The following is a 20,315-nucleotide window of genomic DNA, read 5'->3' as shown; positions in this document are numbered from 1 at the left end:
TTTTTCCTAAGCGGTAGTGGCCAGTGAAAAGGCAGCCAGGACGTCTCACAGAGAGATACTTTGCAAGAGAGAACAACATACAGACTTGTAGTTAGGTGTTCAGGTGAAGCTCTGACAGGCTGGTTATATTTCATTTTCCGCAGGGCATAATAATACATGGGGGACCTTTTCCATGTGGAGCAAGGGTTAAGAGGGCTCCTCTGACTCACAGACATGTGACTGCCATCCCAAGCTCCCGGAGATGGTGGCTGGGCAGCCCTACACGGGGGTTCTGTGAGTAGACAAGCTCAGGGAGGTGGCGGGTGCTGGGCTCTGATGTTTTTCCCTTGACGAAGTTAAGCTGGGAGGGGAGGGCAGTGAGGGGGAAAGAGGAAGTAGGAGTTTGTGGTTTGTGGACTTTGTTTTAAGGTCTGCTGGAAGGACACCTGCTTGCAGTTAGCAATACCGTAAGCTGTGTTTCTATCTTCATTAATTCTTTGTTCCTCCATGTGAAATAGAGAGCATGTAAGGAAGCGTGGCTTTTTATGTATATAAGTTATAACTGCGGAGAAATGAAGGGCAAATTTACAGGAGAGCTTTCAGTTCCACAAGACCAGATAGTGAATCTTTAGTAAAAGGTGAAGGACACTACATGTCCCACCAGTGGAATATTTCTGCTTCTTTATCACCTCTGTTTCCTTTTGGTTGGAGGTAGCTGGTGAGTGGAAAAAAACCCTGAGGAAAGCTGAAACGCTAGCAAATGAAAGTGAAAGCAGCACTTACTTCATGGTTTTGGAAAGCAAATGGGATTAGGGTAGATGGGGATCAGTGGATCTCGGCAGGGATCCACGCCAGGTATCCCAAAGCTTCAAATTCTTCTGCCATGGCAGCAGGGTACTGCTGTGTACGGAGTGGGGGAAAAGGGTGGCAGAATTAAGGAAAAAAAAAAAAAAAGCTGCTGAGAATCTAGGATCTCATGAAACTCCTGCGATGGGATTTGAAAGAAAGTGAATTGGGAGCATTTTTCTAGGAATGGGCCTGACTGATGTTACTGTGTACAAAGAGCAACGGCAGCCTGGAAGAAAGAGAAGCAGCTAGCTAAAGAGTTGTGAAGGAAACCCAGTCCTTCCTTACTAATTGCTGAAATCCAGGAGGCTGCCGGGCCTTTGTGTGTGTCAACCTTTGTACCATAACAACCTCTAAACAGGAACACCTCCTATTATGCTTACCTACTACCCCTGATTAGCCTGCTGAATATGGATGAGACCTTCCAAAGCACCATGGGATGTCAAAGCCAGATAAATGAATGATCATTTCCAGTTCCCATTTGAATAATGCTTTCAGATTTTTCGGGCAGCTCTGAATAGCTCAGCGACAGACTCTTGCAAACTCTGCACTATAGGCAGGAGGGCAGGGCTCGGCTGTATGTGCCCCACAATAAGGTGAAATTGCAGGGGTAGCAATGTGATGAGGTGCAGAGAAAAATGTTGGCTGGGTGGGGGTCCAAAACTGGGATGATCAAGGGAGGCAGAAGGACAACAACAAGTAAAGCAAAATCTTCTGAATGTGAATCACTGGCACCTGTTTCTGCTTCTCGTCTTTGGAGGTGATGTCTCAGGGACAGAGCACAGAGCTTGGACTTGGCTGGTAAGTGATTTGTTCCCCGCTGTGCTAGAGGCTTGCTGAGTAACTGTGAGCAGCTGCTTTGCTCTCCCAATCAGTAATAGAGGGGTCATGCTGTCAGTGCCTTCTGAAAGCACTCTGACTTCTGTGGCTGAGCATGCATCACATAAAAGTCAATTCTTACTGCTGTTAGGTGGACAGCACCTTTGGCTGTTGTATAACAAACTGAGTTCATTGTGCCAGTTTTATTTTCTTTGAAAAATATATTTTAGAGGAAAATGGTGGCCAGGGTCCAAACTACAGACCTGGTCACAGCTGAACTCTAATCACAAACCAGAAGGGACTCCTTTTCTGGGAAGTGATTTGAGTTCTGACCTCACCAGGGATAGCAAACAGTCTGACAACTTTGGAAAAGATCAGTGATGAGTCTGGATTTCTCTCTCAACATTAGGCTTGAAGCAGCCAGAAGCTGATCAGCTCTTTTGCCCCGGTGATATCCTTAGACTTGCCTGTCTATTCTCAGAATGGCATACGCCTGGTATTGGCTTGATGATTTTGGGCAGTGGCTTGAGTATGGCAAACAGGTGAGAGTCATTGTGCTGATGCCAAAAGCTCTCATTTAGCCATCTTTGGAGAATTATTTAGGGCACATTGTTCTACAATTGGTATCTTTTACATAATTCTTGGGTGTCCTTGCAATGCTCTTCTGATGCCCTGGTGGAATTGTCTTATTAATAGTCATTCAAAGCAGTGCTGATACTCTGTGAAAGCTTACAGAAGACTACCTTTGAAAACTGGTGTATTTTCCCAGAGGTGACTGAAGTCTTTTAATTGAAGCTCACCACATGGATTGAACGCTTCTTGCTGTTGCTGCTAGCAGCTGTTCTCTGTGGTGGATACCCCTATGACCCCAAAGAGCAAAATGATTGAAATCTTAGAGATTAGTTCAAAATGGCATCCTGTTATTGACCTGGGGCCTTCACATCCCTATTCTCCCCTGTTGATATGGCTATCTGCCCGGCTGTATTACATCTCCCATGGAGGGTCCCATGTTGTGTTGTGTCCCCCATTAAGAAGGCTGAAGTGCTGCCCTGCAGGAGTTATAGCATCCCCAGAGAACAGTGTGCAGAAGGTAGCTAAACTGCGGGTCCTGAGAGGGGTGGTGGTAAAGTTTTGAATAAAGATAGTTTGGTATCTTTGGTACTTTTGGCATTATATTGAATAGTTGCACTTCCTGCAGAAACTTCATTTAACAAAGTCATCTAATAAAAAGGGAATAGGTTATGGGTGAAACACCGATGTGTGCCTGCAGTGCATGTCTCAACCAAAGACCAGTTTCTAACAGGTATAATTTCTTTGTTCTTTTTATAGCATCCGGATCATTGCTCTGCCACAGTAACATCTGCAGATCTGGAGAAGGCTTTTTTAGCTAATCAGAAAGGCACTCTGTTGTTCAGGGCTGGTTCTCAGCAATATGAGATAAACTTTGAAGGTGAAGTATCTCTTAATATAAAGTTCATTACACAGTATAGCTGACTCTAAGGTAGCATCTTTCATGCACACAATTGTCACCCTACATCTGGATTTCTTTGAACATGTCTTTTTCCTTCTGTAAGTGTTGTCTGAGCAGAACATGAAAAATACGTGCATTTTTCTGCAATTTTGACATACCCTGCTCAAGCTTCTAGACTTGTCCATCTATAATCAAAAAAGCATCTTTGGCAATGCTGGATATTCATAACAAGAACAGAGAGTAAACTCTTCATGGCATCCGGCTTATGCATCAGGGCTTACACAAGCAAAAAGGGGAAATGAGAAAGAAAAAAATAAAAAGAACTGAAATGTCAAATGGTGAAGAAGTGAGCCTGGTAGACATTCTTGCAGGCTAGTTATGGAGAGAGAAAACACATAGCGCGGCAAAGGAAAAAATAAGGGTTGGTTCCGCAGAAAAGGAAGGGGAAATTGAGAAATGCTTTTCTGTTTCTAATTTATTCATAATTTATTTAATCATCCTAAAATTAATTTTAGTTTTCCAAAGTTTAGATCTGTTCCCTGGTATGAATAAAAAAAGTGGTGTTTAAAACAGGAAGCAATGGATAACTAGCCATGTCACACAGTGCGTGCTCTGTGATATTATGACAGAATCAAAAAGAGAGGACTGCCTTTTTGCACAAAAGTGACAATCCTGTACTGCCAGGAAAGATACAACTTCTGTCATATCAAAAACACCTCTCTGCAGTAGGTCAGACATCAGATATAGTTTTCTCTGGCCAACAGCTGGATGTGAATAGCAGCTCCTGGAGGTAAAGTCTGGGCCATGTGCAGGAGTAATTGGGGTGTTGCCTTCACAAGCTGTGCTAGCAGTCATTCCCGTCTCCTCCAAGGTAAAGGCAGAACGACAAAAGGAAACATTCTGTGAGTTTTCAGTTGGACCTTGCTGATCTCCAAGCAGACATAGCACAAGTGGAAGTTACTTCAAACTATGAAGCATGGGGTGGGGTAGGAGTGGTAGAAAGATGATTGCCTTTCAGTATTCAGGGTTACCTTCCTTTTTCTTCCTTTTTTTTTTTTAACACATAGAAATGTGGTCCTGACAATAAATTGCCTAATTATTGAGTCATCATGTTTTTCTTTCAAGACATGGTCCAAAGAAATTTGATCTATGAAACTCAAAGAAAAGTTGTCCGATTGCCAAGACTTCTATCTTCTGGAAGTGGACAAGAGAGAAGGTACCATATGTTAATTATTTAATAACGTCTCTAGATGACAGTGCCTTTCTACTGAGAAGTTTTTCCTGCCTCATTAGAATTCTTTTTCAGATTTCTTAAATTCATTTTTAGACACCTTTTGCTGACTGGTTTAATGTCAGCTATGATAGTATTTCTAAGCTATTGCAACAACTCTGAAATGTGCTTGGGGGGTGTTTTGCAGCAGTTTCTGGCAGCCATGAGACCCCTAGAGTAGATTTCTTTCCTCCGCAAGAGCAAAGTCACATAGGGCTGACCCCAGGGGAATTTTTAGTCCTTGGTTTATGCCCTAACAGTGCTAAACAGTGTAAGGGGTAGAAGCAAGGGACTGCCCATCCCAAGAACTGTGGAGCAGATAGATGCCATCTCTCAGAAAGCAGAGAATAAAATAAAATGCAGAAGCAAATTCCCCTAAATAAAATGAACTGGATGCTTTTATTTGGGATACTCTTGTCATATTGCTTTTTAAAGGAAGTTTAGCTTGGCAGAATTGAGCATACCTGCTGTAACAGCTAGTTGTGCTACTGCTTTATTTTAAAAAGAGCCTTCTCGGGCTTCAGAAACTCACCAGCAGACAGGATATTTGAAGCCGACCATTTGGCTAATTTAAAGAAAAAACAAACCCAAGCCTCTGTATGGATGTTAACACTGCTATAATTTGGGGGAAAACATTCATGCCAGGAGGGCTATTAAGGACTTGTGCTAGAAGTTGTCAAGCACATGGTGACTGGTGGAGCAGCACCTGGAGGCGTCTCTGACTGGCTGGTCTGGGAGGCTGGTAGAGGCAGGCCACAGATCTGACCAGCTATTTAAAGATGAGGGAGATGGAGGGAGAGGGCTCACCTTCCAGTTTCCTAGAGGTTCAAGCAACTAGAATGGAGGTTATCTGGGATCAGTTGTATAAACCATATTGCTACGAGCCTGTGTTACTTCTTGACTGAAACTCTCCTACCAGTGTCTTCACCCAGCAAGAAACACATTAGTGCCACTAGGATATTTATGGAAACCTAACTGGAGACAGGGTGAACTGTTATGTGGAGTGTAAAAAAACCCCAGAGATGCCTGAAGGCTGCTGTAGAGCCGTCTTGGTTCTCTGGTAGGGGGCTTTGGTTAGAAGTATCATCGACTGACTTGCTCCTTTTTCTTCTTTGCAGCCAGTTATACGCAAATCTGACGTGTTTTCTCTACCCTCCGGAATGGGACCAATCTGCGCTGCCTGACATAGGGTACAAGGTACATCTTTTTACCTTTCCAATATGTAGGGCGAGCTGCGTCCTGTATCAATTCTTCTGAGAAGTAAACTATATAAAACATGATGCTCAGCTCCAAAGGCTAAGGCTCTTGACATATGCCCAGCTTTTAAACTTGTCTTATAAAATATAGAGCTCTGAGAACAAATAAGGTTGAACAATTTCACATTCAGAATAGTCTTCTGGGAGACTTTCTGAGACCCCTTCCATATACCACACAGGGATAAGGATGGCCTTTTGGCCATTGCTGCTCTAACCCCTCCTTTGTGTTCTCCCAAGGCACCTGATCCTCTGATAGACTGGGTGAATTGCATATTAAAGAAGGTTCCAAGTATTTTCTCAGTATATTTGAGGCAAAATGTTATTTGCTGTAGTGAAACTAGATCCCTGTAGGGAAGCTAATGCAGGAGGAGCTAGGATGTCAAATTAAAATGAAGTAGATAGTCACTGTTCTCCACCCTGAATACTGTTGTGCATTTCTGATCTAGGTTACTCTGAAGTAAAAGTAGTCTAGGTACAGAAGTGTGTCCGCTGAAGGAAGCTAGTGTGGAGAAGCATTCGTTTCCTTTTGCAGCCAGCCCTCAGTATCTGTATTTAAAACATGAGAAGTGGGAGTGAAGGAGGGGAGATGATGGTTAACTGGTGAAGACAGGAAAAACTTGTGACTGTAATGGCAGGGCTTTTCCTCTAATGGGATGAGTTGATGAATCCTTTGGAAGAACTGGTGTGAGTCAGTGCTGGAAAACCTTTGACACTTATTTTTTGTATGTTTAAAAATTTCAGTTGATAGAGCTCAGTTACACTTCCAGTGAATATAGAAAAATTGAGGGGCTGTTTGAGAGGACAATGAAAGATTACAGCATCCGCAGACTGCAGAGGATCCAGAACCCAGCACTTTGGCAAGTTTTTCAGTGGTTTGTATCCCTTTTATTTTGTTATTCTGATGACAGCAAAGCACTGGTGGTTCCTGGCATATTCTCCTCCGCAGGCTGTGTTATGGATTGCCGAATCAGGTGGCCTGATAGAGGTGAGACTGTCTCAGCTCCGTATCCCCAGGTCTTCCCAGTAGCGAGGCTGATCATGCATTTCCAGCAGGCATATGTACAAAACATATACATATACACATGGCTGGCCACACAGTTCAACACAGACAGAAAACACAGTGCTCGCAAATGCAAATAGCACCAGTGGCCTCATCCTGTTGCCCTCTCTGGCTGCTCAGGATAAAGGCCTGTTAGTGGGGAATATGTATATATGGATACAGCATGGATCCCTGCAGCAGCTGGCCTTAGACACTTAATCTAACCAGTTGCTGGCCCCTGGCCCCTTGGTCTCCCCAGCTGTGTCACACACATGCAAATAGGTCTCTCAGCCAACCCCCAGACCTTGCAGTCTCTCCTGTAGTTGGTCAGGACCTCCTGGTCCCTCCAGTAGCCAGCTCTCAGACGCTCTGGTCTCTCCAGTATGTGGCCCAGACTTATGGCCACTTCGATGCCTGGATCCCAGGTCCCTTATCCTACACACCGGCTAGCCTGGCTTGAAAGTTGCTAGTGATCACACGCTGACATACATACCGTCACTCATTCAGCTGGTGGCACCACAGACATGCAGCCCCTGTGATCCCTGGTCCCACTCCAGTTGCTGGCACGTAGACCTCCATACACACACATGCACACAGAATAGAGAGTCCCCCCAAACCCAGAAAAATAGTTAGAAATTGAGTTTAAGGAGGAGACAGGACGGATGGGGGTGATCAGGTGCAGGGCATGGCCAGAGAAGCAAACTGACCAGCAGCATGTTTGCATGCGACTGCCCCCTTTCATCCCCTTGTCCCTCAATTTTCCCATGCTTGTTCCTCCCCAAACCACTGTGGTACCTCCCTTTCCCCTCTATGGTCCTTCCCCATAACACCCCGTAGGAAGTCTCGTGCAATCCCCAAATGCTCTTCCCCTGCACCTCATAACGAGCCCTGCACCCCAAGGTAGTGACCCTCCTTGGTCTGTAAGGTGACCTGGAGAGCCTATCTCCTTGGCTTATGGTGTGGGGTGTTCCTCTGGCCTACGGGCTGATGGCTCCTTTGGGACAACCCAGAGAGTGGCTGGGGCAGGGGCTCATTTCTCTGATGAGGTTATTGAGGTCCCCCTCCTGTCGCTGTTCCTCTGTGCTCCTTTGTGTGCATAGGGATGATCCTTTAATCATATCACCTAACAGGTTATATGTGTGGTTCTTACTAAAGTTAGTCAAAAAGAAACTTCTTTTCCTGTTATCTGACACCATGACTGAGCTGTGGTTTTTCACATTTGTTCTTGTTATTTCTTAGTCTCTTCCACACTGGATATTTTAGAAGTTGGGAACTTTTATGATAGAAGTATGGATAGAAATTATAAAATCATTCGTATTAAATGATCTCATGACTTGTGACTTCATACAACATTGTTTTATAAACTGTGTTCATGCATTCAGGATTTACATAACCTGGGAACTGACCAATTCACAGTCAAGAGATGTTTGTCTTTTTATTCTCTAACATGGTAAGAAGTTGTGGGTGACATGGTCTGTAATGATGCTGAGATCATTCTGATGTCTGGAAAGAGCCAGCTGTGCAGTATGGTACTAACATAGTGCAAAGCATGCAGTAAACCCACTGAGAGTGGTTTGTGCCACTGTTCATCCATGATTCAAAAGTAGGAGGAGTTGGGTTTGGAAATTGTCCTTATCTGAACCTGGATAATTTATCTTTGATTTTTGCCCATAGGCAGAAGGCACAGATGAAGAAGGTCAAGAAATCGAGATGGGTGGACGAGCGGCTCCTGTTCCATGGCACAAGCCCATCCCACTTGTCTGCCATCTGTGAGCAGAATTTTGACTGGCGAGTCTGCGGGGCTCATGGGACGCTGTATGGAAGAGGTGCGAGGGCAAGATCCTGTGTTTCAGGGCAGCCCCAGCCATGGTGGGGAGGCAGAAGAAGCTCCCTGAGGGATGGTGGGTTGCAGCATGCCGAGGCAGGACCTCTGCCGGCCCGGGAGGAGCTGGCACAGGGGCCACAGCAGCATGGTCTGCCAATGCTGGCCAGGGCTGTGGATTGCTGCACGGGGACTGACTGGCGCCGACACCACGGCCCTGTCCGTCTGCCTCTGTGCATCCATTGCAGATGGTGTCAGCAGCAACTGTGCTTCTGATGGGGCTGGAAACATCCCTCCTTGCCTCAGGTACCTGCTGTTAAGCAGAGCTTTTGGTCAGATAGGGCTGCGAGGCGGATGGTGAAATGTGTCCAGCGTCTGCTGATGCTTTAAAATCAACCGATGTGGCAACACCTGGCAAGGCTGTGTTTAGAGCTTCATGGGGTAGGAACGAGAAGGAGGTGCTTGCTGACTTGTTGGTTGTTAAAGTGCCAATAGCAGCCATTTGCTCCTTCGCTTAATGTATTTTCTTACCTGTGCCTTTTTCTGCTCCCTAGGAAGCTACTTTGCCAGAGATGCCAGTTATTCTCATCAGTACTGCCCATCCAGCACTGGTCCCCAGAGCATGTTTGTAGCTCACGTTCTTGTTGGAGACTTTGTTCAGGGAAACTCGGAATACCTTCGCCCTCCACCCAGACCTGGGAATCCAAACAGGCTCTACGACAGCTGTGTGGATGACCCAAAGGATCCTTCCATCTTTGTCATCTTTGAGAAGCATCAGATTTACCCTGCCTATATCTTGGAGTATAGCAAAGGGTCCAGCTGTATGATCCTATAAAGAATGGCAGAATCTTCTTTGAACTGACTCTGAGATACTTTTATAAATCTCTTTTTTTTAATGTATGCACAATTTTAGTACTTGCTATATATAGCAAAATTTTCTTTGAGATGCTATAGAACATTTTGTAATGCAATGAACCAAGACCAGTCCTCTGAAGGATTTTTGGACATAGTTTGTTTGGCAGGGGCTATTCCGCTCACTGGAAATGCTAAATTTTAACCTCTGCCTTATCTCTAGCTTGGGATGGGGCAGATGTGCTGAAGGGAGACTGGGTGGGAAATGCAGAAGGAAGAAAGGTGAAAGTATCTGCATCAAGGTATACAAGGAAGGAGTCATAACCTGCTGTTCCAGTAAATGGCATTAAGTTCCTACATCCTGGAAGCCTTATAGCAAACTACACCCCCACTGTTAATTTTGTTTCCTGATCACATTGCTGTTAGCACTGCTTACCCTATTCTTCCACATCAAGTCTGCCCATCCCGCTGGTGACACCGTACCCAAGTGTCAGTGTCCTTGCCCTGTCACCACGGGGTGACTTCCTGTCCTGTAGCAGAGCTTCCTTAGGTGTAGGTGAAGAGAACTTAGGATATTCCAGCTACTGAAGATGAGTGTGGCTTGCTAGGATGGGAAGAGGCCAAAAAATGGCCATTTGGGGCTGTTATTCTGCCTCAGTCCTTGCAGCATTGTTCCTCCTCCGCCCAGGACCCCATCAGCAGACAAGCAGGGTGCAGCCTTTGGGCAGGACAGGGGCTGAGATGAAGGGTTTGGGAAGAATTTTGCCATTTGAGAAAACATGCTGTGGAAGGACATGTTTATACAGATGGGCTTCCCTCATTCTTCCCTGCTGTGAGAAAGAAACCATGCGTGGTGTGCGACAAATCTGTTCACAGCAAAGGGGGCTTCAGGGTGGGATGCCAACCTCCTCAGGAGGGCCAAGGGAAGGTAAGCTCACGGTGAGTGGCAAGCCGATTGCTGAAAAGGGGATTTGTGTTCATCTGAAGAAGAGGAATATGGACATAGAGAAGATGAATGTAAGCATGCAGAGAAGGGTTGGAAGAAAAGTAGGTTTTTGAATAAGTAAAAATTGTGTCCGAGTGCAGAGAAAAGTCTGCACAATCTCAGAAATTAGGTCCTGAGTATTATTTTTAAAAGGCCAGGCAGGGGTCTGGTATATGGAGCTGTAATGTTGCACTGAGATTTGTGACTCTGCTGGGAAGTAGCTATTTTTGACTTTGTTGGTCAAAATGGAAGTAGAAGTGCTACCTGAGGAGCCCACATTATTTCAGGGTCCCTCTAGGCAAGTGTAATTTTGTGGCACTGCCAAAGGGGCCTTCCTACCTCCACCTCTAGATGTGCATTCCTGCTGTTTCTCCTATGCCAGTGCTAGTGACTGTACTAGGGTGGCGAGGATCAGATCCAGGGCACTCATCTAGTTGAAAACTGACTTTAAAACAACAACAACAAAAAAGGCAAACAAAAAAACCCCACCACAAACCCAAAAAATAGTGTTCAGGAAGAAGAGTTTCCAGCTTTGCCTTGCTACACAAGTGCTTGTGCCAACGCTGATGAAGAAGAGGGGAGGCTGCAGCACAGACTTTGACTGCCTTAAGGTGATACTAAACCTATAGCTTCAGCAGGGCTTTCAGTGGTAAAAGATTTGAGAATATTTTCAGTAGGTGAGGGACTGAGAGCAGAAACCACTGATAAAAGAGAAAAGTCTTTGTTCGTGAAAGATTTTTTTTGTTATTAGAAATCTGCTAAAACTTCTTCCATAGCTGTTACTGTCGCGTGAAGGGAGGACAAGGGGTAATCAACTTTGCCTGCCAGAGCCCTCCTCAAAAGGGCTTTCACTGAGTCAGGTTCGCAAAGTTGATCAAAATAGATAATTTATTAAAGTGACAGATCAACAGGTTCAGGATTGCTGGTGATAAATGCACCTACTGCAACAAATTCTACTTTTTCTGAGCTCAAACTGATAATTAAGCGCTTTCAACAATGGTATTTTTCCTGGGGTAACGTCCAACGTTGTCGGAAGTGCAAACCTTACCAAAAAGGCGTCCCTGTTTTGGGGAGGAGAGAGATCCAGGCCTGTCGACCTGTCCGTAGGTTGGTGTTCTTGTCCTCGAAATGGAGGATCGTTTATGCACTGAATTTATACTCTTGGTAAGGTGGGGCTCAGTCAAACCCTGTGGGATGCTTGGTCCTTGTCAAGCTCAGCAGAGGGTGTCAATGGTTGCTGGCCTTTTTTTTCTTTTGCCCCTATCAACAACACCAGGCTGCAAGACTCCTGCCTTGCCCCAGGTGTCGTTTTGGGTAGAGCAATGTCAAGTGGTGAGACCTCCGCCTCGCCCTGGGCGTTGTCTCACCCCTCACCGACATGGGCATCTGACCGCAAATCACCCTTTGTATCCACAGTTTACCCCACAGCAGGGAGGATCACGGATAATCACAGACCATTATTCCACAAGAGCTGAACTTCCTGCTAACTCTGGAGTACTTGTGTGTATCCTAAAGTGCTGAAACTTTGAACAAAAGCACTCCTGAACATCGTTTTAGAAGAGAAATACTGGCAAACAGGTAGCAACATGTAGAATTGTAGGCAGGCATTAAGTGTGGATCTGACAGATTTACAGGTTTTTCTCCCCCCCCCCCCCGAAAAAGTGTGTATTTTAAGAGTTCTCTATCCTGATGAGAAAGGGTTAAATGATGTCTGACTCAGACACGTGTGACAGGCAACTTCAGGGCCACCAAAATGGTGATGGAAAAGGTCTGGTGTGAGGAACTCTGTGAGTAGCCAAACTGATTTCTGTGGAGTCTGTTGTTTTCTCTTGCAGCAAAGCCAGAACTGGATAGGTGGCTGTAGGGGTGGGCTTGCCCTGGAGCCTGCACGCTTTGGAGACTTTGTTTTGCTGAAGGGTAGGAAGGAAAGTAGCCTTCAGCATGAAATAAAATGAGCAGGTGGCATCTTCACTAACGGTTTTACCACTTTTCAAATACGTTGTCTGTTAGGAGAATACTGTAGCTTTAATCTGTGCAACATGTGCCAGCGGACCTCCACGGGGCGATTCGCAGGAGTGTGGCAGTTGCAGGGGACCAAAGGGAGAGGGCTCTGCTGAAGGACCGGGTATCTGCTGAAGACCCCCTGAGCAAGAGATTTTGGTGTATTTTAGACAAATATCCGCTCGCACTCCTAAAACAAATTGTCTTCTGCTTGTGTGAGAGAAGGAGGAAGAAGCAAAGTCGATGGCCTGTTCTGAAAAGGAAACCAAAGGTGCCGCGCTGCTCCTCAGGGAGGCAGGGAGGGCCTCTGCGGCTGCTGAGGAGGAACCAGGTCATTGCCCTGGGGGCCTCCCTGCTAAACCCCACACAGGGAGCACAGCGAGGTTAGAAAGAGCCCTGCAAAGAAAGGTTATTTTTATTTTCTCTGATCCATGTGGGAAACCAGTTGGATGCAGCTGGGAGTGGGATGGGGTGAGCTGACCTCGGGTGAGCTCAGGAGGGACATGGGTGGTGGGCACCTCTTGGGAAGGCACTGGGGCCGTGGCCCCTGCCACCACAGCGGGACCCTTTCTCATCCTCTTTCTGTGATCTTCCGGAGAGGCTACTCGAGGATATTGCCCAGCTTCTACATGAATTTCTTTAGTAATTGCCTCACAGGGAACAGCAGCAACTTTGTAAGAATTGATTGCATTTTGCACCCATATAAATAATGTATTTCTTATTCATGCTTAGATGTACTGCATTTTTCTATGCCTGAAAAGATGTTAGCTCAAGTGATCTTTTCATCATAATGTATTTCTAATTGATTTTCTTGTGGCGATCTTAGGCCTTCCCAGTGTTACTGTTTTTAACATCGCTGGTTACATATTCATTCAGCTGTTCTGAGCTTTCTATTAAGTAACAACTCAGCAAGTTTTCAGGCTTTCTTTTAATTCAGTGGTGCCAAATTTGACTTTTCAGCCTTTTTCAGAATCCTTTTACAAATTTTAACAGAATTCATTACAGGATGATTAGACTGTAGAAACCTAATATTTGATGGAATTTGCTGAATAGCATGTTGTTTTCCAAAACATTGAGACTCCTAAAAATCAGACTTAGCCCCATAATGTCACACTCCTGCTATATGGGTGGCAGGTGTAGAAAATATAGATATTGTTTTTGGCATGATGTGTCTGACAGTTGCATTACTTAACAATGCTATTTCTGGATCAAGGGAATAGCAATCCCAGAATCCATGTGTAGTTGTGGCAATGATAGGGGACGTGCGGGCCCTCAGCTAGGGGCTGCAGAAAATGTATCTGTAAGAGTTCATTACAAACACAATTCTCTTCACATTTCATTAGTGTAGTCTGAGGATGTAATTCGTTTTGCTGCACCAAACTGTAGGCTGCTAACCAAACCCAAACTTTGTGACAGCAATATTAAAAATTACTTTTTTCTATCAGCGCATCCTCCAAATCCTGCTGTTTCTGCATAGGCTGAGTAACTCCATGATGTTTCCCACTCAGATGCTTTTCTCTTCCTTCTCAGATCTGCCTTTAGATTTTGCTTTCTCCCCCCCCCCCCCTCTCTCTCTCACTTTCTTTCTAGCATTTCCTGTTAACACAGGGTGTCTAGGGAGTTTTCTGAATCTGGACCATAACTAAGAAGACTTGTTAGTAAAGCAAAAACTTCATAACACAAGGACTGGGAGGACCATCTACAAGGCTCCTCTCTATCTAAATGGAGATACAAAAATAATGCAATTCTCTAATTACTCTGAGTGTGAATTCATGACAGGCGTATAAGCTCATCATGGGAAACAGCTCACTTCAGTGGGCAGCATAAGGTACATGGACTTTGCAGGTGGGTGATCCATTCCACATTTTCTTAGGTTTTGTTGAGTAACACAAGTTAAAACAGAAGTATTGATATCTACAATGAAATACTCTGGATAAGAACCAAATAATACTATTGCTGCCTGCCCAGTATCAGGTGTCTGCTCAGTGGGAATACCGTGGGCTGACACACTCAGAGCACTGAAAACAGCACATCTGCATTCAAGCACAGGCAAAAAAAGAAAAAAAAAACTTTTAGGATAGCATCTGAGAGTATTTGGAAATCAGCCGATTTTCTGGGCTGTAAAATGATGAGGACAACAGCTCAGGAATTCCTGCTGAGTTTGGATTTTCCTCTCAAGGCTACTGTTAAGCAACCTGCCAGAAGCTGATTTTCTTTTCTTTCTCTTTCTTTCTTTCTTTCTTTCTTTCTTAGCTAGTTCTACACTTCTGATCATTCCTGATGCTCACAAATTTGGCAGCATGGAACCTCACTGGTGTTGGTTGGATGATTCCATACAATGGATTGAATATGGGAAACAGGTAAACTCCATAACACCTTTGACACCTAACTCTTTGTCCCAGCCACTAGTGGAGAACTTTTTCTTTTTGGATTTTTTTTTCCCAAAGGACTGCTTGTTACATGACACACAGGCTTTCTGATGCCTATTTGTATTCCTATAGCACTGACCAACCCTTGCTGTTTCCCTCATACTTTCAGGGGAGCTTCTGAATACTAGCTCTAGGCATTGTTATATGTTCTAGGAATGACTAACATCATTTTCAAGACTGTTTTTGTGTGTGTGCATGTGTGTGTGTATGTGTATTTATATATATGTATGTGTTTCAGGGCTAGGGCAGGGAATGTTGGTAACTCACTGGAAAGCCAAAGAAGTTGGATCCAAAAAGCTGCTCCTCTAAAGTACGGTGCAGCACTGTTTTGACTAATAAATACCTACGTTTTGATGTAATGATGAACCTGAGTCTGTTAAGAGCATTCAGAGCCAACTACCTATAACAGTTATTGTCACTTTCATCATTTTTGTAGCACCCAAACTACTCTGTGGCCACCATAACATCTGCCCAGGTGGAGAAGGCATTTCAGGCAGATCAGGAAGGCACTCTGAGATTTCGAGTTCATTCACAGCAATACGAGATAAACTTCAAAGGTAAAATACTTGTTTGTTTATAATTTAACACATATGAGGTATTGCTGACTCTGTAGTGTAGCTTCACTCCTGAAAATGCCTTACATATCCTCATCACCAGCAGAAGTGGCTGTCTTAGCCAGAGGAAACACTGATGTTTGAAAGAGCTTGCTAGAAAATTACTCATACATAAATTGCAGAAGTAGAGGAGATGCTGCTTGTGTCTGAAAGAGCATGAAATGGAGAAATATATAATAATTTCTCATTCTTTTGTTTAATTTTTTGATTCAAATTGCTGGAGCTATTAGAGAGTTGTACAGTTAAAAGAATAAAAAAATAAAGTCACAGTATTCAACAACAGAAAAGGAAAAGTATTAGGATGATAGTTTGAGATTAATACCCAGGACATGGTGCATGTGCCACCATGTGCAAGGGAAGAGTTGTGGAAGAGGAAAAGCAAAATCAGAAAGAGATTTGGATTTGCTGAGGCTGCTGCAGGAGGAGAGCTGCGTGAGAGAAAGCCTGTGAGTAGGCTGCCATTCAGCTGTGAGCTTATTTCCTGAGAAGGACATTATTCAGGTGACTGATTTTTGCAAGCAAAAAGCACGGGTGCTGTTCAGACAAAAGAAGGAAAAGAGCTAAATCATGCATAGGTAACATTTGAAGTGAGCGCATCCCTTTTGAGCAGTGGGACCATGATAGCCCCAAAGTTGCTGTGTGACAGGATTGAAAGAGAAACCTTCACAGGCTACAAAGAGGATACGTGTCTGCCCTGCTCGTGCTGCCAGTCTGGATTTAATGTCACTCACAGACAGCAAGCCATAGAATGCCACAGTTAAGGCATTGCAAAGCTGTGTTGGACAGCAATTTTTCTTATGGATAGTGTGCCTTGCTATGCAGGAGCGGCTAAACAGGGTCAGGCCAATATGTGCTAGCCTGGCACCCTGTCTCCAGCAGTGGTGGATGCTGGATTCCCAGGAAAGGGGAGAGGGCAAGCAGGTAGTGGTACTTCTCTGGCGTCCAGGGACTTGCAGCTTGAGGTCTTCCTAAGCCTGGGATAATGTCTCTGTAGTTGATGGCCCTGGCTGGATTTCTTTCCTTCTGTGGATTTTTCCGGTCGTTCTTGACTTGTGTAAGCTTAAAGCACCTGCATCATGTTGTGACAATGGGTTCCACTGCCGAATTACACATTTCTTGAATAACTACTCCAAGTCTGGATGCATTCATGTTTTCTTTCAAGACATGGTCCAGAGAAACCTGCGCACCCAGATGACAAGACAAATCTGCTGGTGGCCAAATGATACCTCCAGTGGAGACAGGAGCCAGCAGAAGGAAAGGTACCGAGTGCTGCATTTGCTCGTTGGCAGCCTTTTGCTACCATGTCTCTAGATGGCAGTGCCTGTTCAGTTTTCAGGATCTGCTTGGGGGAGAGGGAGGCTGTGGCAGTGGCTGCAAGCTGGGCAGAGCGAAGCTCCTTTTGGGAGCTCCTGCTCTGACAGGTCTGAGAGAGGGAGAGCTGGGTCTAGCCTGCCTGCTGGTCCCCTGGGAGAGAACATCGGCCACCGCAGTCCCCAGGCAATTGGCTGTGCCTGCCCCTGGTGAGTTGTGCTCTGGTGGATGGGTGGTTCACGAGGTGGCTGGCTTGTGTGTTGCGCCGGACCTGAGCCACTCTGCCTGTCATGAGATGGTGTGACTCAGATGACCAGCCATGCACTTTGCGCTGTCTGCCATCCCTTCCCTCCTTCATCATCAGTGCCACAAAGAACAGCTCCACTTTCTGGACCTTTGGGGTGAGGAGTAGCAGATTGGAGATATCTTCCAAAACATGATCATCTTGGATAGGAAATGGGAAGGCATTGCAATAGGAGCACTGGGAAGAAGAGGACGTGTAGGTGGAAATAGAGGATGGAAGGAGTGAAAAGGCAGAGTCTGACCAGACATTGATTTACTTTTTCATTCCATGTGCTTATCTTTCTTCTCTGTGCATCATACGCTGATGCTCGCCCTGTGGTCAGTATGGAAAAATGCTGGTATTGTTTGGATGAATCTAATCAGTGGAATGAATATGGAGAAGAGGTAAGCATCTCTTCCTTTTGTATCCAATGCCATGTGCCAGCCACCTAGCAGGGGCTACTATTTGTTTGTTTTTTTCCCTGTGAGCAGTGCCTTTCACCTGTGTCTTGGATATTCTCTCAATATTTCCACATGGCACATGTGCATTTTGACATATTCAGCTGCCTCTCATAAAAATACTCACATCCCTCAGGAGCCTGTGAGGTCTAGGTCTAAACACTATTTATTTTCTTGGCCAAACCAGAACCTTTCAAAATTGCTTTTGTCTAAACAATTTTTATGCTGTGTGTGCATCTGTGAGGAAAGTGCTCTTTTCTCTTGGAAATCCTAATAACTCACTGAAGAAGAGAATGCCAGAAAACTGTCCCATGCACTGACAAGGAACAATAACAACATACCACCCTTTAAGAAGCCCTGGCGATGTTCTCAAATGCTGTGTGTAAGGCTGAGGAGGAGGTGGCATGTATCACAGCCTGCAGAGGTGGACAAGGACTCTAGGGATACACCCGCCCTGCCAGGCCTGGTTCAAGTCTGCTGTGATGAGGAGCAGTGCCTGGGAACAAGCGGTGGCAGAGTCCAGAAAATAAGATTCTGGAGGAGGTGTGGGGCAACACTGGGAGGGAGCCTCTGCACTGGAAAATCCAAGTTGTAGGCAGTTATCCCTGCCTATCCCCTGGTTAGCAAATGAAATGCTGCTCTCCAGGCCCTTTAAGCCAAAACTTGCATCTGATGAATATTTTCCTTCACTTTCCTAGTCTCCAAACCACTGTGCTGCCACTGTAACCTCTGCTCGGGTGGAGAAGGCATTTCAGGCTGACCAGAAAGGCACTCTCCGGTTTCAAACAGGTTATCAGCAGCATGAGATAGATAAACTTCAAAGGTGAAGTATCTGTTTGCTCAATGTCTAATGCAGTTGTGATGTGACTGGTGCTGTAGTGCAGCTTCTCCTTGGAGAAGGCTTGCAGGTGTGGGTAAGAGAGTGCTGGGAAGAGTTTTGTGGATCGTAGGTGGTCACTGCTGTGGCAGCATGGAGGGGAAGAGGGAAAGGATGGGGTCCCAGAATGGAGCAGACTCAAGGACGTGCACAGATGGTGGTGCAAGGAAGAGTATAGCTCCAGTCTAAGTGGAGGGAGGAGGAAGGGGTGGGAGCTGAGGACAGGTTTTAGAGGCTCCTGACCATGACCACATGGTGCAATGTGATGCATGACCCACACTAAGCCTGGCTTCTCATCTGTCTGGCCAGGAAATCATGTGTAAAACACTGCTAGCACAGTGCTGGGCACTGGGTGAGAGTAAGTTTGCTGTGATCTGCATGTATCTGATGTACCGTGCAATGAGACTAATTAACCAAAATAAAAAGTTGAGCAGAAATTTCTGTGCCTGAACTACTTTGTCTGAGGCACAAATGAAAAGAGGGAGTCACATCCCCCACATCCCAGGGACCTCTACAGGTAACACTTTGTGCCAAAATCTGTTTAAAAGGGAGGGATTGCAATGATCCTATTCTTACTTTGTAATATTACTACAGGAACAAGAGCAGAGATACCAAATAACAAGCCTGTGTCGGTAGAAAGAATGTATACAGCCGTCTCACAGATCTAGATCTTTTTGTCAGGATAACTTGAGGAAGAAAAAAAAAGAAAAAAAATGCACCATGTTAGAAAGAATTGAAATCAGGCAAAGCCAGATGATGATGACAACATGTTCTTCAGCTGTCAGACAGGTCCTCCAAATACTTGTGCGGAGTCATTACTATTGACAGTGAAAAAGAAATGACACAGAATAAAGGGCGGAAGAAAGATTAGCAGTACGCCAAAAGAAAGTTACCCAGATTTTCATGCTTTCCGCTCTGTGATGTGGAGGAAGTTCTTAAGGCACATTGGAAGACCACTTCTTTTCTCATAAATGATATACTCAGATGCCAAAATCCATTCTTCTAATTATGGATGCATTCATGTTTTCTTTCTAGACATGGTCCGGAGAAATCTGCTCACACAGACGACAAGACGAATCTGCTGGTGGCCAAACGATGCCTCTGGTGGAGACGAGATCCAGCAGAAAGAAAGGTACAGAGTGCTGCATTCACTGTTTGGCAGCCTTCTGCGACCATATCCCTAGATGGCGGTGCCTGTTCAGTTTTTGGTAGGAGGGAGCCTATGGCAGTGGCTGCAGGCTAGACAGAGCAAAGCTCCTTTTGGGGAGGGAAGTGGGGCCGTGCCCCTCAAGCCACGTGGCATGGTTCTGGCAGGGAAGGAGCTCCTGGTGTTACACGGTGGGTCGGGGTGAGCAGGTGAAGACAGGGGATGCTCACCAGAGCCATGGCTGTCCTCATGGCACCGATATTGGGCCTCCTGCTGCTCCGACTGGTCAGAGAGAGGGAGAGCCAGGTCCGACCTGGCTGCCAGTCCCCCACCAGGCCTATTTTCTTCAGATAAGGAAGGTATAGTTGTGTTATCTGGGCTGCTGTGGAAGAGGAATAGTGAGGAGCAGGCAGAGGGGTGCAGTTCAGTGGAGCTCTTGGGCACCTTTTGCGCCTGGGGCACTTTACCACTTAGGTGTCTGTGGAAGAGCTGCATTTAGGGGTTTGCCTGCATGTTTGGGACTCTGCTGGGCAAAGCAACATGGCTGCGCTCCCACGGCTTGGTGACTGCCTGAGACGTGGGCTGTGCTGAATTTGCGCAGGGGCTAAAACCTGTGTGCCCTGCCAGGTGGCCTGTGCTGGTGGGGCAGCCAGCAGGGAGGGAAGCAGGTCTCAGCTGGCGCCTTGGCCCCTTGGGATGTTTGTTAGCATAAAGAGCCAGGCTGGCACCAGGACGATCTCTCAGGAGAAGAGTGACAGGGTGGAGGAGTGCCACTCTGGGGGATAATAGGGATAGGATCACCAGCAAGGTTGCAGGTTTGGGGTCAGAAGGAGACAAGCAGTTGGAGGATGGAAGA

The 20,315-nt window shown here is 45.7% G+C and overlaps 2 protein-coding genes across 3 annotated transcripts; both read left to right on the top strand.

Moving 5' to 3' along the window:
• Positions 1–396: 396 nt before the first annotated feature.
• On the top strand, positions 397–9,435 carry LOC112974691 (poly [ADP-ribose] polymerase 12-like). Of its 2 annotated transcripts, XM_026083936.1 has the most exons (9): positions 397–446; positions 1,586–1,626; positions 2,054–2,186; positions 2,974–3,094; positions 4,241–4,331; positions 5,504–5,582; positions 6,383–6,513; positions 8,355–8,506; positions 9,057–9,435. In XM_026083936.1, exons 3-9 carry the CDS (start codon positions 2,127–2,129, stop codon positions 9,335–9,337), a joined length of 915 nt encoding a protein of 304 aa, XP_025939721.1. In that variant the 5' UTR covers positions 397–446; positions 1,586–1,626; positions 2,054–2,126; the 3' UTR covers positions 9,338–9,435. The 2 variants fall into 2 exon arrangements, with proteins under 2 accessions (XP_025939721.1, XP_025939723.1); XM_026083938.1 differs by lacking the exons at positions 397–446; positions 1,586–1,626; positions 2,054–2,186 and having other exon boundaries at positions 3,070–3,094; positions 4,183–4,331.
• A 4,737-nt stretch (positions 9,436–14,172) lies between these two features.
• LOC112974663 lies at positions 14,173–20,245 on the top strand. Its single transcript, XM_026083878.1, has 8 exons — positions 14,173–14,185; positions 14,594–14,700; positions 15,206–15,326; positions 16,546–16,642; positions 17,321–17,381; positions 18,134–18,258; positions 19,348–19,444; positions 20,087–20,245. The coding sequence occupies exons 1-8, from the start codon at positions 14,173–14,175 to the stop codon at positions 20,243–20,245; spliced, it is 780 nt and encodes a 259-aa protein (XP_025939663.1).
• Positions 20,246–20,315: the final 70 nt, after the last annotated feature.

This window comes from Apteryx rowi, unplaced genomic scaffold, assembly GCF_003343035.1.
Source record: "Apteryx rowi isolate R43461 unplaced genomic scaffold, aptRow1 scaffold_62, whole genome shotgun sequence".
Taxonomy (NCBI): domain Eukaryota; kingdom Metazoa; phylum Chordata; class Aves; order Apterygiformes; family Apterygidae; genus Apteryx; species Apteryx rowi.
The sequence above is the reverse complement of the archived record's forward strand: the minus strand, read 5'-3'. Positions and strand labels throughout refer to the sequence as shown.

Bases quoted from the DNA above. Each gene is read 5' to 3' on its own strand.
- LOC112974691 (XM_026083936.1), top strand. From the start codon at position 2,127: ATGGCATACGCCTGGTATTGGCTTGATGATTTTGGGCAGTGGCTTGAG. The intron at 2,187-2,973 runs GTGAGAGTCATT...TTCTTTTTATAG, and splicing joins GGCTTGAGTATGGCAAACAG to CATCCGGATCATTGCTCTGC. The intron at 3,095-4,240 runs GTGAAGTATCTC...TTTTCTTTCAAG, and splicing joins ATATGAGATAAACTTTGAAG to ACATGGTCCAAAGAAATTTG.
- LOC112974663 (XM_026083878.1), top strand. The intron at 14,701-15,205 runs GTAAACTCCATA...TCATTTTTGTAG, and splicing joins GGATTGAATATGGGAAACAG to CACCCAAACTACTCTGTGGC. The intron at 15,327-16,545 runs GTAAAATACTTG...TTTTCTTTCAAG, and splicing joins ATACGAGATAAACTTCAAAG to ACATGGTCCAGAGAAACCTG.